General features: G+C 42.1%; 1 protein-coding gene across 2 annotated transcripts in view; it reads right to left on the bottom strand.

Moving 5' to 3' along the window:
• The window catches only part of gnaz (guanine nucleotide binding protein (G protein), alpha z polypeptide), a 28,756-nt gene extending 10,419 nt beyond the window's left edge, over positions 1-18,337 (bottom strand). Inside the window, exons 1-2 of one of the 2 annotated variants that reach the window (XM_071530248.1) lie at positions 18,137-18,337; positions 240-1,599 (exon numbers count right to left, since the gene is read on the bottom strand). In XM_071530248.1, the coding sequence (XP_071386349.1) occupies positions 240-962 (723 nt within the window). In that variant the 5' untranslated portion in view covers positions 963-1,599; positions 18,137-18,337. Of the gene's footprint in view, positions 1-239; positions 1,600-3,545; positions 3,575-18,136 lie in introns of those variants that run through there. The other variant, XM_071530256.1, reaches the window with a different exon arrangement.
• Positions 18,338-23,403: the final 5,066 nt, after the last annotated feature.

The following is a 23,403-nucleotide window of genomic DNA, read 5'->3' as shown; positions in this document are numbered from 1 at the left end:
AAATAGGATAATAGCCTGGTAAACATTATATTATCTAAAGTCATAGCAATAAGTGAAACTTTATATTTCACATTGTTTAGGTGGATTAATCAGTGAGACCGAAAGACAAATTTTGTGTGTGTGTGTGTGCGTGTGTGCGTGCGTGTGTGTGTGTGTGTGTGTGTGTGTGTGTGCTCACACATGCATACATGGAAGTGAAAGTATGTGTGTGTGGGGCCCTTAAAACAGTTTTTTCTTACCGTCTGGTTGTCCTCATAGAGTTTGAGGTCATAGCCACTTAGCTCGACACAGAAAATGATTGCAGTCACGCCCTCAAAACAATGGATCCACTTCTTTCTCTCCGAGCGCTGTCCCCCCACGTCCACCATCTTGAAGGTGAGCTCCTTGAAGGTGAACTTGTTCTCCACAATGCCGGTGGTCATGTCACGGGAGCGCAGGATGTCCTCTACGGTGGGGATGTACTCAGGTGCAGAGATGCGGTCCAGGTCGTTCAGGTAGTAGGCAGTGTTGTCCTCTAGGTGGTACTCGTTGGATCGGTGGAAGCACTCCTGGACCCCTGAGTCGCCCCACAGACGTTTCATGACCCCCAGCAGCTCTGGTGTGATCTCCCCCTTGCTCTCGGCCGGCCCCGTGAGGGCAAAGAGCTGCACGGCGTCGTAGGCGCGATCAGCATTGTGGAAGTCGATCTTGAGGGTGGCGAGGGCTCGGATGATGCGTGTGAGAGAATCGATGGCATTGTACAGGATGAGGGGCTTGTACTCCTTGCAGGCCTCCAGGTTGAAGCCTCCGCTGTGGATGATCTTCATCTGTTTGACGATGGTGCTCTTGCCAGAGTTGCTGGTGCCCAGCAGCAGAAGCTTGATTTCACGGCGCTGCCGCTGACTCTCTGAGCGCAAGTGGCGGTCGATTCGCCGCGAGCGCCGCGCCGCCTCCTTCTCTTCCGAGCTCTGACGGCATCCCATGGTCCTCCGCCACGTGGTTAGCACAAAGGAAAACGTGCTGCTTGGTGGGAGAGCAAACTATTATACTAATAAAGTGGAGGAGGAGAGGCCAAGAAGGAACAGATGGAAGAGTTGGAGAGGCTTTTCACTTATGTAGGAACTTGCTGTGGCAGAGATAGACGAATCTTCTCAATAGGCCTATGAATCTAGCAGTGAAAAAAGTGAACCACCACAGAGAAGGAGTGACTCAGGAGTATTTCATTCTTTTTGTTCAGGGGCAGTCTGTGAGTCCTGTGTGGGCAGAACCCAGACTTGTGGGATGCCCACACGGCGCCTGGCACTGAGGTTTGACTGCCTGCTGAAGCCAAGGGAGCTGGGGTTCATAGCAGGGGGCTCCCCCTGAGGAAAGCTCTGGAGGAGGGTTGGGGAAACTTACAGTGTATGTCAGTGGAGACAGTGTTTGGGGTTGATGCGTGTGAATAGCAAAACCCCCTCACTCTCCTCCCACATGGCTCTTGTGGTGCCTCTCCCTGGTTTGGCCACTGCAACCATCCACGTCAGTCCAATACTTTCTGGCTGCTTTGCCTGATCTTCCTGCTGGATTCTGCTGTGCTTGCTCTCTTGGTGATATCTCTCAGATGATCAAAGGCCTCTGAGTCTGCCAACACAAAAGACAGGGGAGAGACATGAGTAACGGGTCAGGATGAATAAGAACAGTTTCATCACTTCTCATCCCAAACACAAGTCATCTAATACACAACTGAGAAAACACTAATTTAATACTGCTCCTCTCTACATCCAAAAGGTAATTGATTGATTTAATTAGACAATACGGGGAATTTGCTTGCAACTGCACACATACATATTCTCCTGCACACTCCCTATTGAACCACAACAATGTTGCCATGCTACCCTTTTTCTGTGTAGACCGCCTCTTTAGTCTTCTGTTCCCGACAGTCATTCAGCCCATCTCTCCCTATCTGCAGTCCTGTGTTGCTATAGACTCTCAACCAGAGTAGATCTCAGCAGACCTCGCCAACCCATTTAACACAACTACACACACACACACACACACACAGATACACACAGTACATACACACAGGCCTCCACACGGAAGGCCAAACATACGCATGCACGCAGGCCTACAAAAGCAAACTCAGACATATCCAGAGTTTGAAAAGGAAACCGGTACAAGGTGAATAAGATGAATGTGTTTCCCTGTAACCAACAATGCCTTCCCCGTTCACACTCCGACCTGCCCCGCCCCCTCTGCCTGCCCTCTCTGGTCTACCATTCTCCTAAGGCTGTTCAGCAAAATGACATCAGGTGAAATGCTTATTTACTATCACAGTGGAAAATAACTGGCTCAAGCCAGCAGGTGCCTCTCACGCTTTCATAGCACTGTAAAGCCCCTTCTCTTTCCCCAGACATCCGTGTTATTATCCTGCAGGTGCTACCATAAAATATTTTTCAGAATATTTGTTTTCATTCTACATCTGCTTTGATGTATTGGCTGTTCAGAAGGCACCGCTTTTACTCTTTCAAGACAAATACTGAATTCTATTGACTTAGGGGACATGAATCGGAATACAATAGTCGCTTATCGTATGTGATAAATTTAAAGCAAAGACAAGTTCAGAGCAGTGAGTGCCTGTGGGATTCTGTGATAAATAGATGCACATTGAGACAGGCTGTATGCTATTGGCTGAGTAACAAATGTGAAATCACACTGTGGCCTAGTTTTGTTGGCGAAACTATACTCTGCAGACCTGTCAGAAAGACAGAGAGAGCGAGAGGGGAGAGAGAGAGGAGAGAGAGAGAGAGAGAGAGAGAGCATTACGCAGAGCTCAGTGAGTGAGGTCCACTCTTCAAAAGATTGAGAGGACAAACAGAGCAGAACAAAGCCATAACAAAGCATCACAACACAAACCGAGTGGAGAGCATTGTTCCCTGGCTTCAGGCACCTGACTACCCTCTCAAAATGGCATAGCCAGCCAAACCGGTTAATGCACATCACTGATTTTGAGAGCCTATAAAACACATTAAAGCTGCGCGTGAAGTCTCTTCAATTGCTATTTCAGAAATATGCAGTACTTGCAGTTCTGCTGTTTTTGAAGTAATACCACTTTAGATAATTGCTAAGGAAGTAGTATGCAGGCAGTGCATTTCTTCACCGCACATTATTATCACATTAAACAGTTTATGAATAATATTTCTAGCACTATTACACTGTATGGAGTGAAAATGTGGACCGTTGCTTACCTAAACCCTAATGAATAGAGCATAATGCAGGATAATGAAATGTGTGGAACTTTGAAGTTTATACAAAAATAAAAAAATAAAAACATGGGCAAAACTCACACAGAATATTAAGGATGGAAACTCACTCAAAATGCAAAATACACAGTCTAACTCAAAGCTGAAATACTTCTAACTGCAAGCAACGACAAATGGATTCCAAATAATCATATATAATCAGTAGTAATACAGAGTGGAGTTGATAATAATATATGAATCTGACAAAATATCATCCCTATGGCAGGATTTCACAAGATTCCTGCCACTGAAGTGCCACTGTCTATAAGGATTCATTTCAAAGCTTACCCACTCTCATACCTCATATCTATCCTCACATACTCCCAACCATCTTCCAAAAAAAAGTGTTTGTCTTATGAAGGAAGTCCTAGCTACGCTCTCACATAGTTAGTCCTTGTACGAAGAAGAGGTGTGTCTCTTTAAGAGTAAGAGAGTGGAGGCAGAGCCATGGGGGCCATGGAGAGAGGCCAGTATCTTGTTGTATCATGAGGGCTGAGGTAATGTGATAGCCAGGGTGAGACCAAGCCCTGTCACTCTCTTGCCTTTCCTTCACAGCTCCTGCTGCACACGGCACAATAGCTCTCCCTCCGTCCCTCGCTCTCCCCTGCGCTTACCTCATATTATTAATTTACCGTGCTGCAAATAATTACAATCATGCTCTTTATTAGAAATGAGCACACGTAGTCACAGTCTGTTACTGTTGTATAATGTTCTATTTCTGTTGTGGCTGTTGAATCCGCAGTATTTCCATTAAAATTAGGGTCAATCACATTAGATTGAGTGGTAATTTTAATCCATCAGAGACTGAGTAACATTAGGTTACCGGTTAGCTCAGAGACAACATTTGTTCAAAGAAAATGCATCTCTACAGTCAGGTTTAATCTATAGATGCCATGCCAGTTTGAACAATCTGTGAATATACACACACAGAATAAACACATTGGTGATCTAACACTTACATGCACATATATAAATAATACAGATCTTATTAAAACTTTCAGTATAGATTTTATCTATAATTATTTTATTTATATATTTTATTTTTTTGTTTAGCCTTATAATACCTCAGAAGGTGAGAACATGAATCCAGGTATTCTGATATCCATTCATCAAGTGTCATAAAAATTACATTTACAGAACAAAATGTAAGTTTCAAAAGGGGATAAATGGGTCAGTTGACTAGTGTCCTCTCATCTGCTTGGAGAGAGACAGGCTGACTGGAAACAACTGGAAACAACTGGACCGGAAACAATGGATTTTGTGTTCCAGATCAATGCAACCATTGCTAAGCATACGGAAATCACTCAATATATAGTCAATATATCGTACATAATTGGAAAAAGCTACACGAACATCTCAAATCCAATAAATCCATCCATTATACATTGGTGTGAGATTAATTAAACTACTGAAGAGGAGAGATTTTTTAAGCTACATATGATGATAATAATAAAATGATGGAAAATGCGGGTGATGTTCTGGTGCAGTGGTGTAATGTGTAATGCTGAGAGGGACAGATGCAGGGAACAGGAGGGTCCTGCTTGCGCTCAGGGCTTATGTTTCCGAGACGATGAAGAACAAATGCAGAAGAGGCACCGATTTTTTATGAATGAGAAGCAAACGCGTGTGATGTTAAAAGAAAGGTGAAAGGCACAGGTGTGCTTTTAGTTGTCTTGTAATGGTTTATGAATGAGGTATGCAGGTGTGCATGTCAGTGTTTTGGTCAGAGGGCTTGCGTTTCAAGAGGGATCAGATGAGGTGTCCCAGTCAGAATAAACATGCAGCGGACAGACAGGGCATCGGAAAGAAGAGCGCTGTACACTCTCACACAACATTTTTCAGTCTGGGCACCTATAACCATTTGTCTTCATTTGGGGACCAGCGAGCAATTGTATTTCCCATTTATGAACCACTTAATCAGTACCCATTTGCATTAAAACTAATACTAATACAAGAAAATGGCCCATTCATCACAGTTAAGCAGGCCAAGGACTAAATATCCCGGGGATAGGCACCTGTCTAGGGAAAACTGGCTTAGAAAAATGCTGCTATGACATGCTGGACTCATTTTAAACACCAGTTAGGATTGCGTAAGAAAATATATTTGGACCCACTTTTATAGTGAGTCTTCAGAAAGGTATGGTGTTAGCGCAATGGGCCTCTTTCTGGAGTCATGATGCCTGTATGCATTAGTTCATATCCATGTGTCCCATGGGTTAGCAGGCCCACTGCACCTAGCATGTCACCACTTCATCCTCCCCCTGCCACACAACAGGCCTAGCTTTGTGTAATAAATAGATTGTTGTTATATAAGTCCTGATAAAAAAGCGCAATCACATCTCTGCCTTATTGATGAATGTTGGCATTACATAAAGCAACATCCCAGCAGTTGGAGTACTTTCTGCCATATACAACCCCCTCCCCCCCCCGCAAACTAACATACAGCGCATACGTGCACGCAAACTGTCTCACCCTAGGCCATATTTCAAGAATCACACTTCATTTCCTGCTGAGGTGTCCTCTCCTTTGCTATCTCTCTCTCTTTCTCTCTCTCTCTCTCTCTCTCTTCTCTCCCTCTCTCTCTCTCTCTCTCTCTCTCTTCTCTCTTTCTCATACTCTTGGACTGAAACTTGCCTTAGGATCAGCTGCATAGTGCTTATGCTTTTATGCATCTTTTTTTTCTTTTCTTTTTTTTTTGTTGCTAGTCCAAAGCTTTGGCAGTTGTTTAAGTGGTAGGAGGGTTTCTTCCTGCTGCTGGCTGGCTTTCCCCTGGCTGCCTGGCAAAATGAGGTTACTCAAGACACAAGCCTGTCTGGTCAGTGTCCTTACATGCCTCAGGGCCCATACTGGAGCACAATGAAGTGATCATAAAAACTGTATGGTAATTGTTTTACAATAATATTTACAACCCTGTGAATAAAACAGTAGTTAACTCCGAGATCCCAAGTCCTGCTATTATATAAAGATTAGCAGTCACAGTGAAGTTGTGATCAATCCTCTGGTCCTTGTTGGATATTTATGAGCTCTGCAGCAGTTGTCAAGACCAGTCATATTATGTGGGTTTTGGATTTATAGTCTCAACGGTCAGGATTGTGTAACTGCTAGTACTCCTTGAATGAAACACAAACACTTGATGCTATGAGAGACTCAGAGGTGTGTATTTTAGCAAAAGAAAGCAGCACAGAAAAATAAACCAAATGGAATTACAATGAAAACAGCATTTTGAGGTTCCTGGGACAGTAAGTTGCCCAACTGAGCAGAGAAGGCCTCTAAGCTGGACAAGGAGCTCTTCCACTGTGTCTTTTCCACAACTTTATGCATGTATGTGATGCTACAGAGATATTCAATAAGCAATGCACCAGTCAGAAAATGTGAGGTAATCAATAGTCATGCCTGCCTGCAGTGGTCTTCCACAGCTTGTACAGCCATCACAAGGTCACAGATAAGACAGTGTGGTACAGACAGAGACGTTGGCTGTTTACAGAAGTCAGCAAAGGCATTTGATGAACAGTTAAACACAGTAGATGGCTGAATTTCGAGTTCATAGAGAACAAAGAATACATGGAATGCTTTGAAATTTGTCAAAAGATTTGGTAGATGGAGGTTAGGGCCAACTAATCGTGGTTCTGATTATTATCTGCAGGAACTTACTTCCAGACAGAAGGCCACAAATTCAGTTAGAGTGAAGAGTGACTATGATAGGCCAGAAACTTATAGAGGAAAAGTTGATTTGCATCTGGCATAAACCCACCAAAGCCATCTTAACATCTGATTGACCTATCTAGCTCTTTACCCTGATGAGTGATGTAATTCTACAACTTCATGTAATTTGTTTAACACATTATAGATGTATGCTCTTTTGTTTCCATGCTTTGTGTTTTCATAAATTGAATTGAATTGAATTGAATTGAATTGAATTGAATTGAATTGAATTGAATTGAATTGAATTGAATTGAATTGAATTGAACCGATTGGGGTAGATCAGAATTGGTTGGGGGATTGAAATGAAATGAAATATATATAATTGCACTGAAGTAAATCCACAGTGTGGTTAGTCAGTTTATCCTATAGACCCTGGTCCTGTTCTGGGGTGACATGCACAGGGTCGTCTGGATCATTGGAGCACTTGCTGTGTTGATGGTGTTTTTGGAGGTGGGGATTTATAGGGTTGGGTGGTTTGTTATCATCAAAGTTTGTGTGTACTATATGCATACTGAAAGCTATGTAAAATCTCCACTTAGATTATGGAAGGAATGTGAATTTTGAAGGCCAAAATTATAATGACACTGTTGACACTTGAAAAGTATACTCTCTGAATATCAACTGCAATAGCAAAAATGTTTCAAACAGCACTCCTTTTGACAGAGCAGAATTGAACAGTTTCATTTCAAAGTGAAATATCAACTATTTGAGAAATGTGACACCTAGAAAAAAATTATTAAATGATTGCTGTATGAGAGTACAACTCACATCTGAATGTTAATACATATTAGCTCTCTTGAGCCTGTTACTGACAACACAGTAATATTCAGAGGCTGTAATCATCTGTGCTTTTTAAATATTTTAAAACAAATACGTTCATCCAAGCAATCTAATGGATCAGACAAGTTCCAACAGTGCCGGTAATTCCCATAAAGCAACGTGAAATGTGATTTTAAATTTCCTCATGTCTTCCAATTTTCCATTTGCATAGTTTGAAATAGAGTTTAAAACCCATTTGAGTATGCTTTATTGCTTTGTGACTGATCAGTCAACCCTTTGTCAACAAACAAATGCAATGTAATATCAGAAGAATACCTCTGAGCCAATAATAGATTCACTTGCAAATAGAATTTTATAGCTTGTTTGAACTCAATTATATGTCCCCAAATAAATTAAATAAAATGCTAACAAAGTGACATGCAAAAATGATGACCATTAATGTACATGGGGCCAGTGACATCATGTTACAGCAAGGGATTGTTAACTTTTCATGAATTACTGGAAAAGTACAAGTCTTAAATTAAAAAGCATTGTCTAAGAAACACATCTTGGAATTGTCTGTTCTAAAGAAAAAAATCCTCTTTTGGATTGAAGACATGAGTTTTCAATCTTTGCAGCACCAAGCAAAGGACTGCGCACCACAATGTCTAAATGGTTAATAGGCTACACATGACTCAAATCAACCATTTAATTGCCCATGAAAGCTCAAACTCACATTTAACTATTCTAGGATTGTGGAGCCAAGAGAACATTAGAGATAGGTAGATAAGAGGGAGGTGGAACTAAGAAAAGCGACTGTAAGGGAAGAGATATACATGAGGCAGTTTCCCTTTTCAAGTCTTATCTGCCCTGACTAGAAGTTTTTTATCTTAAAGAATTATGCCATTGAAATCACTGAGGCCCCAATATTTCCCTATGCTTCATGATAAAATGGCCAATATAATAACACTGCCAGGAAACAAATTCAATGCCAGTTTTGGCTAATACTGTTTAGCAACAAAACTTTGTTGCAGGAAATGCTGTAAAAACTGTGTCACTGGGGGCTTAAACAAAAGTTTAAGCCCTTCAAAGTTGCCAGCCAAAGTGCCATGTCATTAAAAAAAATGGCTTATCACTCAACCCAAAGTTGAAGGAGGATTCTCTCTGTCCAAAAAGAAAAAAGAAAAAAATGAAAACTACGTAATAAAACTACAGTTATATATCATCCGAATCTTTAATCTCTATCGCATGAGTATGATGATTAATAACTCGCTCCGTTGTTTATGTGTTCCCATTTACCCCAACAGCATACTGCACACTGCCTCAGAGTAATTCAGAGCCACGTGGAGTCACAGCTAAATCCTCATTGAGTTACTGGAAAGACAATCTGAGAAAAATATATTATCAGTCTGGTGGGGATTCCAGTTTCCTTATCTAGCAGTCATTGCAAGAATTTTTGACAAGATATTAAAACTGGCGACTTTATTGAATATAATCTTAATCTATCGAAATCCTTTTGGCACTCTAAAGAGCAAACCATTAATGAAAAAGAGGCGTGTTATGAAAATCCGCTCTTGCAGTGGGAAGTCAAAACAAAAGAAATGTGATGCTATCCAAATACTTATGGATCTCACTGTAGGTTTACGTGTCTCAGGATCAAACCCCATATTTACGTTAAATGGAACCTAGAAACCCTCCTAATATTTTCAGGCAACGGTGTTCTAAGCCTCTAGTTGTCATGGTTTCTGCCTGCCCTTGTGTTTGTGTTTCTCTGTGTTCCCCGCCTCCCTTGTGTCTCCGCCTCCTGGTCTGTCTGTCAGTGTGTAGTGTGGGTGTGGCTCCCTCTCTCCCCCAGCTCCTGCTTCACCTACACACCTGAACCTCATCACTTATCACCCATCCCCACAGTATATTTACCCCGGTTCATCATCCACTCCTGGTCAGTTCGTCTGTTTAGCTACCTGTTTGTTACCTGCTCTATTTCCCAGTGTTACCCGTCCTTGTGTTATCCTGCCTCATCACCGGTTTTCTACTTCTTGCCTTGTTTTTTGCCTGTTGCCAGCCTGTTGCCTGTATTAAAAGTCTCTAACAACAGTAAAGCCCTCTGCCTGCCTGTCTGCATTTGGGTCCTCACCTCTGCCCCCAGGTAACACTAGTTCAGAGTTTTGTTGTTTTACCACACCTTAGATGCTCAATGAGAATAAATGCATAATGAAAGTTAGAGCTGATTTATTGCATGAGTAGTAACTACAGTTAGGTGTTGCCAGTTCCAGTTCCTAAGGCTAAAGACAGAAACTGAGAAATACCTAGGAAACTTACAAATGACTCAATACTGATATCACAAATCAATTGAAGCAGTGCTTGCAAAGTATAAATTCAGCAAGGCAAAACGGATTATGAGGATGGATGTATTTAGTCAGTGGTTATATAGGAAGATTCTTGACTTGCCAAGGATGAGACAGCCCCAAGACTTGAATAGCTAGAACATATAGGTGGGTGATCTGTGTGGTGGTAAACTGAATGAATACTGTCTGCAACCATAAAATGCAAGTCACATAACCTTCTGGAATCTGGGACAAAAAGCACACAGTCAATTTCACTGTAACATGCTTCTAGCTGCAGAGTGATAGATCACTGTCTACCCCGGCACAAGTTTCTGTGCAGATTCTGCAGATAGCACCGTGTCATGTGATGCCTCTGAAATCCGTACTATGTGCCTTGCTACTGTTTATTAATAAGCAAAAAATAAAAGGCACCGGCATGCTTTGCTGCGCACTCCTCAGTGGAACAAAACAAATGAAGTATTCCAACCTAGAAGGCCCGTTTCCGTGTGGTGAGTCACTGCCGCGCGGTCGCCCGATCCTACGTCAGAATCATATGAGATGTAGGTCGCAGACAGAGTGATCTTCAGCATTCAACAGTTTGCGCTGCATTATGCAAGATTTAGCACTTGGTCCAAAAAGAGTTGCTTAAATATGCCGGATAGTGTGCCGTGACTAGCCTTGATGTTCCTACAATAAACCAGACCTCATCCCAATACAAAGCTCTACCTCCTTGTATCTCATTTGTCCTTGAGGACTGCTTGGAAAATAGAGCAAAAAGTTAATAAGCAGCGGGCCCTCTCTGAGCGCACATTTTTATACATTGAGGCCACTATCATATATATTACAGTAGTTTACCATATTTATGCACTGAGGACACTAAATGGGCTGAGTCTTAAAAATGAGTCCGTCAAAGCCGCATGTCTGACATCTGTCTACCAGACGACTCTTAGAGGAAGCAGAGTGAGAACCATGGACGGCAGATAACACCTTCACTGCTGAATGATGTGTCAGCTGACACTGTATCGACTGGATTACCCAGGATTCCTGTCACATGAGGTGAAGCACTAGTGTTTAATTTGATTCTGTGGGGATAAATTAATTAGAACTGCAGCCGATCAGTGCCCTTGTGTTCAATCATCAAATTGAAGTCATTTATATCGTCATTATGGTCAAAGCTCCTGGGGTATAACCAAGGTCACTTCAGAAAGTTCTTCATGCTCAGAGCGGAGCTTTTAGTTGGCCTCAGAAAATTCCCAGCATAGTTCCCTATTGGGCCTTAGGCCTGAACGCAGTCAATTTCCCCATTACACTGCATAGCACAAAGGACATGCTTTCATGAAGTTTCACCTGAGAGGGACTTTTTTTGTTGGATAAATGGCTTAATGATTTAATGGTTTAATTTGAATGTTCTGTCATAATTTTCAGTGTTTATGCTTCTCATAAACACCCGCTTGAACATTTCATAAACTATAATTATAATTGACGATATTGTGCCTTTCTCTCAGTCATTACCTTAAATGTGCAATTGAGCTGTGACTCATTGATATGTAGAAATACCTAAGATGTCAGGCTTTCACAACCATAACCACAGGTGTGTTGAAATTTATCACTGACTGTCATCATTACACATCACATCTGATTCCGTGGGACCGGATCCATTCCCCACCTCACTGAAATGCACTACAGTAAAAAATCAGTTTGACCCATAATGTCCTTGGCTCATAAACATCCATGCCACATGACACATTTGCAGACATGTGAAAACATTGAGCGCTGAGTATCTGCTTTTCCAGTGCGATGAATCCACTTATTCATCATCAATGTACCAGATTATCCAGTAGTCACAACGGATTCCAATGTAATCAACTGAACTAAATGGGCTAATATGTGTTTTATTCTCCCTTATCAAAAAATGCTATATGAAACAGTGAAATGATTTTGTAAGCTCTAGATTTGATTCGGCTCTCACAACTGTTTGTTCAACATTTCATATTATCCTTTGCTGATATTCTGTCCTGAATGTGGAACTCACAGAAAGACGCCTGTATATATGTGAGGACACTACTCATTCATTATGGAAAACAATGATAGGCAGTGTTCTCCTTTTCATTCGCCCAAAACAGTGGGCTGTTGAGAGGGTGGAGGCAGGGTGGGAGTGAGGTCTCAGTATGCTAGATGCTTTTTTGTGATAACGGTCTGTTTAGCGTTCCTGATCTCAATGGCTGTGTTCCCCCTGCTCCAATCCAGCGGGTCACACTGAGTCACAAGGCCAGCCAGTGATGACAATGGCACGTTTGTGCGCAGGCAGAGCTATGGGCAGGCTGTCTGATGTGAAGGGATGAGATGGCACAAGGTGGACACTACAGTCATGTGTGTGTACATGCTTGCACATACATGTCATGTGTGACCTTGTAGGTACATTGTGTGTGCGCGCATTCAATGGCGTACATGCAAATGTGAATGCATGTGTGCGCCTGTCTATCTGTCTGTCGATCTGTTTGTACGCTCATGCATGATTACCAGTCGATGTATCTGTTTTGCTTTCACCCGTTTAATAAAGATAATTTATTTTGAAATGCTAAAGCTAGCACTTATCAGCTCTCATTGGTGGCAATAGCTCATTTCATCTGCAATCTGGTTTTTCTGCAATTATTTTTCTTGTGCTATATTGCATACCTCAGCCAATTGAGGTTAGTGTTATAAGCATTCTTATCTATGTTCAAACACTAGCATAATATTCATTTGGGTCATGTCAGATAAGATAAACGGTTTTTGCAGCTGAAGGAAACTGTGGGAAACAGCCATTTTGAGACAAACATTATCTACAGTTGCTGATTTGATCACTGGGACAGGAAGAGGGTGAAAATCATTTCAAATTCAATTGCAACTCTGAAAGATCTCACACTGCTGCAGGTGCAGCAATATATCAGCCATGCAACCAACTTGTCAGCACTACACAGTATATATTATATACTATATTGAGACAATGACCAATGAGGTGTATACTAAACTACTTGAATGAAGGACACAGAGGTGATCCATCCAACGCGAAGCAGTGGGTTGTTCCCTGTGCAGAGACTTCACAATCCTTACAGCTACAGTAAATAATGAAATCACCTTCCAAAGAGCAAAATGTTAACTGAATGATATAGGACAGAACAAATATAAACCGAAAAGAGCATCCTGACATGAACTTGACACCTGCTCTAGTGCCAAGCCCCCATTGGATAGTAATGCAGGCAGGATTTTGTGGTATTGGTTACAGGACGGATGGGTGGGGGAGGGGAGGGACACATTTAGAGCCCAGGTTTATGAAAAATAAGAAAATATCAGATATGAGAAAAGGTTGCCTGTTTAAACGGGGCAAGATAATTATACTGCATGTTAAACAATGGATACAGTAAGTCAGAATTGAGTATTCTGCCCCACCATAGGATAAAATAGTTTTTTGTTTTTGTTTATTGTAACAACTTTATAGTCAGTACAGAGACAGAGGTCACTAGTGGCCCGTAGAGGTCACTGAGGTGCACTGGAGCTGACATATCCTTCAGCTTTCCGCCATGTTGAGGTGTTTTCATGGAAAACTAGACCTACATGCCCTATTTTAAAACAAGCTACTTGCTCTATTTAGCTTTAGCGGCAGTCCATGCTGTTTTTATCAGGCACATAACCAACAAATACTTTAACTTGGGATATTCGAAGGTGCGTTACCACCCCCATTCAGACACAGAGTCCAATTACACATGCATCAGCACACAAAAGCACACACATATAGACTTACACATATGTAGCCACATATGCGCATGCGCACATACGCACACCTACACATTCACACACACACACCTACACTCATACACTCTTTCCATTTCTTCCACTACAACCCAACAACCGGTGGTAGGCCACAGCAAGCCCTCATCGTCCCCCTCCCTCTCCACCACCTCCTTGTTGTCATATGACCGCTGTTATGTGTGTGGAATGGAGCACAAAGATGCTCTGTTAGTCCCCTCTGCTCTGCCCTCTCAGTACTGAGTGCTGGAAGGAAGGCCCTCTCACTGGCCGTCCTCAGGAATACAGACAGGCCCTATTTCTGACTACCAGCAAAGGTTATGAAGGAGAGCAAGAGGGAGAGAGAGAGAGAGAGAGAGAGAGAGAGAGAGAGAGAGGCATATTGAACTGTTGTAGTTTTATGTAACACCCAAAGATAACTTAAACCATACTCGCTCACAAAGCCCCGCCCTAATATCCAGTTCAATCCGACTGACAGCAATCCTCACTGATGCTTTAATGTACAGTAATTTATTAGTCCTTCATAGATCATTGCCTATCAGGAAGAAAGGGCTGCCAAACAGCATTTTACTGCCATTTGTGTGGAGATGACACTTTGGCCCAGTACCTGACAAGGATTAAAGACCCAAAACAAATACAAATGCTGAGCCAGCTGAATCAGAGCAATGCCCCGTCTGAAAATTATGGAGTCATGAAGCGACTCTGAGACCAGGGATTTAGCTTAGAAACAGATACTTCCAATCATGTTTCATGGGATATGCCATTGCCTCTGCATAGTGTTGAAGATAAACATTATGATTTGATTTATTTGATCAATTTAAAACAATCTACATATATACAGTATAATGTAATGTAATTTAACAAGAGAAGATCCAATTCATATATATAAATTATTTAATTTTCTCTAGTGTACATTTTTAAAAGCGGCGTTGTTCATTCTCTAAACTACTAAAGCAAATGTATAAGATTTGTGCACTGCTGCTCCCTCTCCAGGAATTAAAATGACATCAGATTAATCATTTTATTAAGTAGGCTGCAGAGGGGACTTGATATTATACAAAGCCCCCTTGGTACTTTACTGTAATAGAGCTGAATTTAATTGTCCAAGTCAGTGGTGTGCTCACCTGCAAGGTTAAAGATGGTTAGATGTGCACAGGGCAATGACATTGGCCTTCTCAGTTTAAGGTGTACTGCCTCCAACAGTCACTGCCACTTTAAAACCAAATCTGTCCCTGCTGTCCCTGGCCATTATGTCACCCAGTGGAGTGGATGGAGCAAGTAATGAAAGAGGTTCAAGGAGGTCAACCCTACATAGGTTTAGTCGGACTATTGCTCTCCTCGTTTTCATATGCACAAAGGTTAGTTGAATGGCATTTCGCAATAACAAAGAGATTAGTTATTGATGCTGTGTGATGTGTATTCCACTGACTTAAGCATTCATGTCAAAGTTCCTCTTCAAGAATTAACTCTATTTGTTTCATATTTGGATTTAGCTGCTCAACACTAAACTTGCAACAAGTAGAAGCATTTTTCATCATTATTTTCCTTTCTGCCTCCCTCTGGCATCAAACAAATGCACCATTTGTGATTACACTTTGATCATGACTTTAACATTTTATCACGTATTGATTAACTGTTACCAATTAATTACATAATTTTTCATTGAAGTCTGTCAATAACGTGTGTGTGCGTGTGCGCGTGTGTGTGTGTGTGTGTGTGTGTGTGTGTGTGTGTGTGTGTGTGAAACTCAGTGAGGGCCCACCATGGAGGCATGTGATTTGCCTTCATTTGACAAACTGGTCCTTGTCATCCCTCATTTTACAGCCAAGGTCATCAGTGACCTCTGACATTTTCTGACATGTTGCTGGGGAAAACCGAAATCTCATCAGTTTGATGAACAGACGCTGGTGAGATGTTAGTGGCAGCCTGACAAGGGGTGTGTGTGAGATCTTTTTATGGAAGTGAAAGTAGTGAGGTTTCACTTCTAGTGGACGTCCCTGTGGTGACCTAGAAGTTGTACTAGCTGATCTTGAGAGAAGAACAAAAACTGGACAATATTACCACAGCCACTCAAGACACTGACAGTGAGACTGGGAAAGACTTGCACAGTGTCTTGTCTGCAAAAACATGCAATACATTTGTTCTCTTGGTTGGTTCTTATTGATTGTGATGATATTGCCCGCTCTTCCTCTCAGTAACTGACATGGCAGTACCTTGAGAAACAGGCAACTTCCCCTGTGATGTCATCATCATCAACGTTTAAACATCTGCTGTCTTTGGGTGCCACCTTAACTCACTGCTATTCCTCAGACCCCTTTAAGCCTCACTGAAACCGACATCACATCATCTGTTCTAACATCAGTGTACTCTGTCTGCTCTGGATTATCAATTTACACATTTACTTTATAAATATGCAGACATCCATTCATTTGATTTATCAACTTTGGTAATACAGGAAGGTATTAAATCAGGAGGAATTGATCAAAAAGAAATAAAACATGTCAAGTACATGATACAGATGCCTCCTTTCTGATACTGATTTCTGATTCTGAGCTATACATATTGAGAAATGATGATACCTTCTTTGATCATACTAGGCTGCAAAATATATATATATGTATATATTTCTTATGCACGCAAATGTTTTGAATATTTCAATTCAGATGTTTTCAACTTGTGTCTACCCATGACGGCTCATCCGAATCTCTCAGCATCCAGTTTTTGATCAATCTTGCAAAACCCCAATCGAGCAGGTTATCTGATTTTGTATGTTGCAGGGAGGGTTCAGCAATGGTATCAATCTAATATTCCTAATCTATTTTGCTATATCAGTAGTGCTCAAGAGATTCCCACACAAGGCATTGGGGAATCTATCCACCATTTTTGCCTTGATTTGCTGCTGTCTGAGGGCCTCAGAGTGAGCTGCTGGCGGAAGTATCACATACATGTCCAGCATTCTTTCTGTGTCAGACGCTCAGAAAAACACTCCTCTCTGCCACCTTCAAATTATTATGTTCTTCCTCTCTCTGTATTGCATTCTGTTCCAAATCTTCTCCCTCTTTCTCTCTCTCTCTCTCTCTGCTGCATCAACCTCCGCCCCTCTGCCCCATCTGCCTCCCTACTGTTAAACCCCCCAGCCCCTCGACCCCTCCCTGCACCGGTCCTCTCTCTCTCTCTCTCTTTCTCTCTCTCTCTCTCTCTCTCTCTCTCTCTCTCCCTCTCGCTCTCTCAAGCATATAACACAAACACACACATACACTCACACACATACAGCACACACAAATACACATGCTCTCCTGATGCTACACAACTGAGCCCAACCCCCATCGAAAAAACACAATAATACTCTGATAAAATTATGAGGGATTGTTGAGACAGAAAATGTCACAAATCACTCTCCTGTTTTGGCTGCTGAGTAGTGAACATGGTCTCTCTCTCTCTCTCTCTTTCTCTCTCCATCTCTATCTCTCTCTCTCTCTCTCTCTCTCTCCATCTCTCTCTCTCACTGTTCAGAATTGCATTCATAAACAGACACACGCACACAGCTAGACACAAATAAACCAAATAAATCCTGGGCTAAGATTATTAATCAATGTTGATGTAATTTTTCCTGTAGAACGGTAGGCAGTGGAGCTGCAGGGGCAAATCCTACAATGTTCCTGAGCCACTGTAGGGCCACAATTTGTCCGCTTATCCTAGTGCCTGCAGAGGCAAGCTCCGCGGGATGTGTGCACCTCCCACTGCACATTCACATTCAATGTCTCGTAAAGCCAGTCATGAGTACTGAACACCTGATCGTACGTGATGGTGCTTTTACTCCCATTTCCCTCTCTCTGTCTGTTAGCTTATGGCCTGGACAGAGCACAGACATATACACGCAAACACACACACACACACACACACACACACACACACACACATCCTTGATGCATCCTCCACTTGTCCTGTCCTATATACATGAATTATATAAACTGAGCACTGCATTCAGCCATAAGCATTCTATAAGAATCAGGGATGCACTGGGGAGAGGATGAGTCAATTGCAAGCATAGATAGCTCCGTCTGTTGGCACAGAGCTAGCAGGGTGGAGGAGGGGACTGGAGAGGCTGCCTGCCTTGGTGCCATCTCTGAACATCACCTTCCCCATTTGATCAGGAAAACATACTCGCCCTCCACAGAACGGTTACAATTAAATAGCAACTCGTCCCTCCTCTGGACAAACGGTGGGAGTCCAAAGGAGGCTAACCTTGCAAAAAAAAACGGTATGTGTGTGCATGTGTGCTTGAGAAAATAAAGTAGTCAGGCTTACCGTGCTCACAATCCAGCATCCATTTACAAAGGATACTGCAGACAAGCCCTTGCAGGGAGAGAAAGGCTCTGTGCAATCCACCCTTAGTCCTGCTCCTCCATCTTCATATCTTTCTCATTTTCACACTCAGATACACGTACACCTCTCTCTCAGCGCCCCGCTTTCTCTGTCTTATTATTGTCTGTGTTCTATATCCTCTCTTGTTTGCTCCAAGGCAGTTGAGACACTGCAGCGATGGGGGTGGAGGGCGTGTGTGTATGTGTGCGTGTGTTTGAGTGTGTCAGAGAGCGAGAGCGAGAGAGAGGGAGTGCAGGACAGAAATGGAGGGAGGAGTCAGCAGGGATAGAGAGAAGGGGGAAACGGTCAGGATTAAATCATGAGAGTAACAGAGAAAAAAGGCTGCCATAGAGGAGCTACAACAAGACCATACAGTGTATGTTTGTGCTATGCTATAGTGAATATATACACGTTTGTAATGAGGAGGCAGAGCAATACTGGCAGTAATGGAGTCGATGTGTGACTAGATCTGTTTGTTAAGATATTATACGCTTGCTGACAGGTCAACAGCAGGATTGGTTGTGATTTCATTGATGACTGAAAAAACATACAAGATAGGGAGAGAGTGAGGAGGAGGGGACCGGAGAGAAGAGGAGAGGAAGGGAGGGGAGGGGAGAAATGACGACAAAGGACTGGGAGGGGGATTGGATGATGGTGTAATGTGCTGTTTCCGTGCCAACTGTTTCTGTGACAGTGGGACCACTTCCTTTATTGCTATTGGCTCTAACCAAGAATTGATAGAGACTCGGGCAAATGAGGCAGCATGCCATGGGGTGTGAATGGGTGGTTCTATTTATTTGATACTGTTTCTCCCTCCCCTTATCTATCACTGGGAAAAAAGCATGTGTTTTGCTTGTCTACAGCCACATAGAACACATGCATGCACACACACGCACACACACACTCACACACATACACACACACACACACAGAAACCAACATAACGATTGTAGTTGTTGAACCAGCTGCATGACGTGGATTATGCCTTTGTCATTATGGATGCCACCAGTGTGTAAAAAGACTCCTCCCCACCTGACACACACACGTACACACAAACACACACTGTCTAGCAGAAAAGAAAAAAAAAACATATCAGGTTGCTCAGGGTGTGCTGGGTAATGTAATTGCCTGGACACCAACTCTGGTGTCATGAACAGCGAGATAATTCATCAGCCGCAGGCCAGTGCAAGTGCACATCTGGTGGGGGTGAACAACTTTGCCTCCCTCGACCCTCCATCCAGCCCTTTTAATCCACTGTGACAGGCAGGTGGTGTATTGTCCCCAATCTCTCTCTCTGTCACTTTCTCTCTCTCACTCTCTCTCTTTCTCCCTATCACCTCTCCAACCTATAGATCATTAATTAGCTCGAGACGCAACTCAATCGGGCCCTTCCCATCTATTGGTCACTTGTAAAAAATACTGGATGACAGTAATTTAGCCCTTTACAATGTCAGCACCAGTGGAGAGAGTGAGCAGACAGATCTACAATGAACATATCAATAGTTTTACACTTTATAAATTGCAATGAGTAACTGCAATGTCTCTGGATCAAGATTACAAGATTACCATAAAAGCCCATTTTTTCTTGCCTCATTCAAAAACAATGTCATAGTGTGTGTCAGTAATTGCATGAAACTTTAACTACCAATACTCTCAGCTGCCACAAAACCATGACATTGTGATTTCCTTTATATATGACCTACATAAGGTAACAATCAAATTCAAAAGTGTCCTATATTGATGCGAACAGTTCATCTGACAATCAATACGGCATACGTTTGGAGGCCTTTATTGGTACAAAGAAAGTGCCTGTTCAGAGAAGATGGCACAGACAATAGCCTTGGGACTGAACCAGGTCAGTGCTTCCGCTGAGGCTCAATAGCTGTCATCGACATTTCACCTTCAAATGTCAGCTCTGTGAAGTTCTGCCTGACGTCACATAGGAGATATACTGTATCTCCAGGTCTGATAGAGACATTAAGGTCATACATCTTTTGATGTATGAGAATCAAAAGGCAAAGTTTTTAATTCCCGCTGTCATCTCTTGTATTATCATGTCTCATCTGATTATGAAAATCTAGTAGGAGGGTTTGAATACAAAACATCAAAGTCCTATCAATCAACTTCAATCAATAGAATAACTGTCAATATCTTGGTAAATAGCTGACTGACTTCTGGTACAATCCCCTCTTACTTTAATCTTGCCATTGTCTAACCTTTACTGAAAAAAACACCTTGCTCTCAACAATTACAGACTTATCTCCAAACCTTCTATTTTAGCCATTTAGTAGAAAAAGTCTCCTCTAAGGTAATATCTTTCCTCAATAGAAACATTCAGTGAGGCTTTAGAGACATCCATAGTACAGAGATTGCTTTCCTGAGGTTACTAATGACCTACTGCTGATAAATATAACTGTTCCATCTTGATTCTCCTTGATCTTAGCGCAGCTTTTGACGCGGTTGATCACAATATATTGCATGATCAGATGGAAAATTGGGTAGGACCCACTAACACAGCTTTGAATTGGTTTAAATCTTACCTTCTGAATAGAACCTTCTCTGTTGTGTTCAATAACTCCTTTTCTTCTACAGCTCTTCTTAAATATGGCGCTCCGCAAGAGTAAGTCCTCATTATTTGCCATTTATATGTTTCCACTTGTTGACATCTTCTGTAAACATAATATTCATTTTCTCTGGTATGCAGACGACACGCAGATATGTGTGCCCATAAAACCAGGAGACTCCAGCACCCTTAATAACGATTGCCTTTCATATAAAGTGCTGGATGTTCAAAAATTTACTCCAACTTAATAAAAATAAGTCTGAGAATGTTCTATCTGGCTCCCCAAACTCCATCAATCAGATTCAAGACATTAAGCCTGTAATGCAGATATGTGTGTGCTATTTAATTAGACCTCTGCTTTAATGATCAGGTTAAGAGGGTTGTTCACTCTTCTCTCTTCAAGATAAGGTCTTTTTTGTCCTTTGCTGACCTGGAAAAAGTTATCCACACCTTCATCTCTTCACATTTAGACTGCTGTAATTCCCTCTACTCCTGTTTGAGTCAGATTTCCCTCTCCCAGTTGCATCTAGTGCAAAATGCAGCAGCAAGGCGCTCAACCAGATCAAGAAGACTGGATCATTAGCGGCTCTTCGCTGGTTGCCCATTAGTTTTAGAATTGATTTAAAGATTTTACTGATAACTTTTAAGGCACAGCGGGGTTTGGCCCCCAGCTACATATCAGACCTGTTAACCCCTTATGAGCCGGAGCCCAGCCTGAGCTCCTCTGGCAGAGGCCTGCTGGTTGTTCAGGGACTCGGCTGGTAAATAAAGGTGAACGAGTCTTTGCTGTCAGATCGTCCTGCTGGAGGAGGTCAGGGGGCCAGATGAGTGTTGTCTTTTAAATTATTTCTCAAAACACACTTCTACAGGAAAGCCTTTCTATGATGTTCTTTTATGTCCCGTTTTACCCCTGTTGTAATTTTGTAATGACATTTTAATCCACTTTAGTAATTTATCTTCTTATCTAAAAACAAAACGTATTACTATTGTAAACTGACAGAGGTGTTGCTACTTTTGAGTTATCTGACATGACTTTACTCCCTGTCTTTTGTCTCTCGGATTTTGTTTTCTGTCAGTGCGTTGTGACTCCTCTGTCTCATTCCCCATTTCTCCATCCCTTTTCACTCTCCATATCCCTCACTATCCCTTTTTGTCTCTCCCTTTTTCTCTCTCAGATTGTCTCTGTGCCTCTCCCAGCTTCCTGTCTCCCTAATCCTTAATCCTGTGGAAATCGGTCAGGCAGAACGAGCCAGCTTTGATCAGGCTCTCATATCAGGCGTGCTAACAGTGTCAGCACACCCGGATCCCACAGAACCCTGGAGCCCGGGGGTAGAGCTTCAAACAGGAGTTCACCCCCCTAGCTCTGCTTGGGAGGAAGAGAAAGAAAGGCTGCAGAGTTCCTGTCTCCACCGCTAGCTACAGTACAGGACTCTGACATCAACCTCCCTTCTTTCTTTTACCAAACATTTGTGTCTTGATTGGACATCATTTATCTGTGATGATACATTTCCTTTTGGACATTGTTCTGCATAAACTCAATTGTCATGTGAAAGGAGATCAGCAGCCAAGATAACGTAATATGTGGCTCAGTATATTAGAGAAATGTGAAAGTCTATCCACTTTTATCAATGGTGTCCTTGACTTCAAGCATGGAATCTGTGTCACTGGTGTTTTGGTATTGTGATCCACACCCAGGGATAATACCTGGCTGAGTGGGAGGCATGTCACACAACACTTGCTGGTTTTGTGGTACAAATACATCATGAACAGGAAAATTAGCCTTCCTTTAAGGTCAGGTTTGCCCAGAGCATCCAACAAAATTGTAAAAAAAAAAAAAAAAAAAAAAAGAAAACTCAAATCTGTGTTGAGCCAAAGCGATTTCTGCTCCATCAATTCAGTCCAAGCCTCCGACTCTGCAGATTTGTTGGGAATGCTCACTGCGCTACAATAACTCAAACAAACTGGCTCCTTTCATTTCAGGTTAGTATTAGAGGGGGCGCTCTCTCTGGAAAAGACAGTTATTGACTTGGCGTTGCAGTATAGTGCACTTCAAAGTCATAATGTTCAACAGATGTGAAAGTTGTTTGTTGTACTGATTTAAAGAAAATGCTCAATTAATTTATCACCACATACAATTAGTTATTCATTCTTATACATCTAGAGATGATGCAGCAAATTGAAAGGTGATTAGTTCACATACCATTCTATATTGGTATCTTGAGATCATGTAAGACAACAGTTCAAGACCATGGGACCTCGCAGCAACAACAGGAGTGGTTCCTATATACATAAAGTTTTCCCCTTTTCACCACCACATGACCTGGGGGCCACAGCTCTCTGCAGATCCACAACAATACTGACAGTGTACTCAGACTCCATATTTAATCAGTTCAGAAATGTAATCAGGTGCTTTGAATCAGCCAGAGAAATGAGGCATTTAGAAGAATGGCCCAGCTGTGTACAGGATGATGTGCAACATCTGATATACATAGTATGTACCCACCTGCTCTCTCTCTCTCGCTCTCTCTCTCTCTCTCTCTATCTATCTATCTACAGTATCTATCTATCTATCTATATATCTATCTGTCTCAGTGTATGAAACCACTCATGAGTTCCACCATCAGAGATTGCAAAAAAAGGTAATTTT

Source organism: Centroberyx affinis, unplaced genomic scaffold, assembly GCF_046629955.1.
Source record: "Centroberyx affinis isolate AG114_WGS23_722 - 3 ecotype Tasmania unplaced genomic scaffold, CSIRO-AGI_Caff_v1 ptg000131l_1, whole genome shotgun sequence".
Lineage (NCBI taxonomy): Eukaryota > Metazoa > Chordata > Actinopteri > Beryciformes > Berycidae > Centroberyx > Centroberyx affinis.
This window is presented reverse-complemented; position numbering and strand designations above follow the sequence as displayed.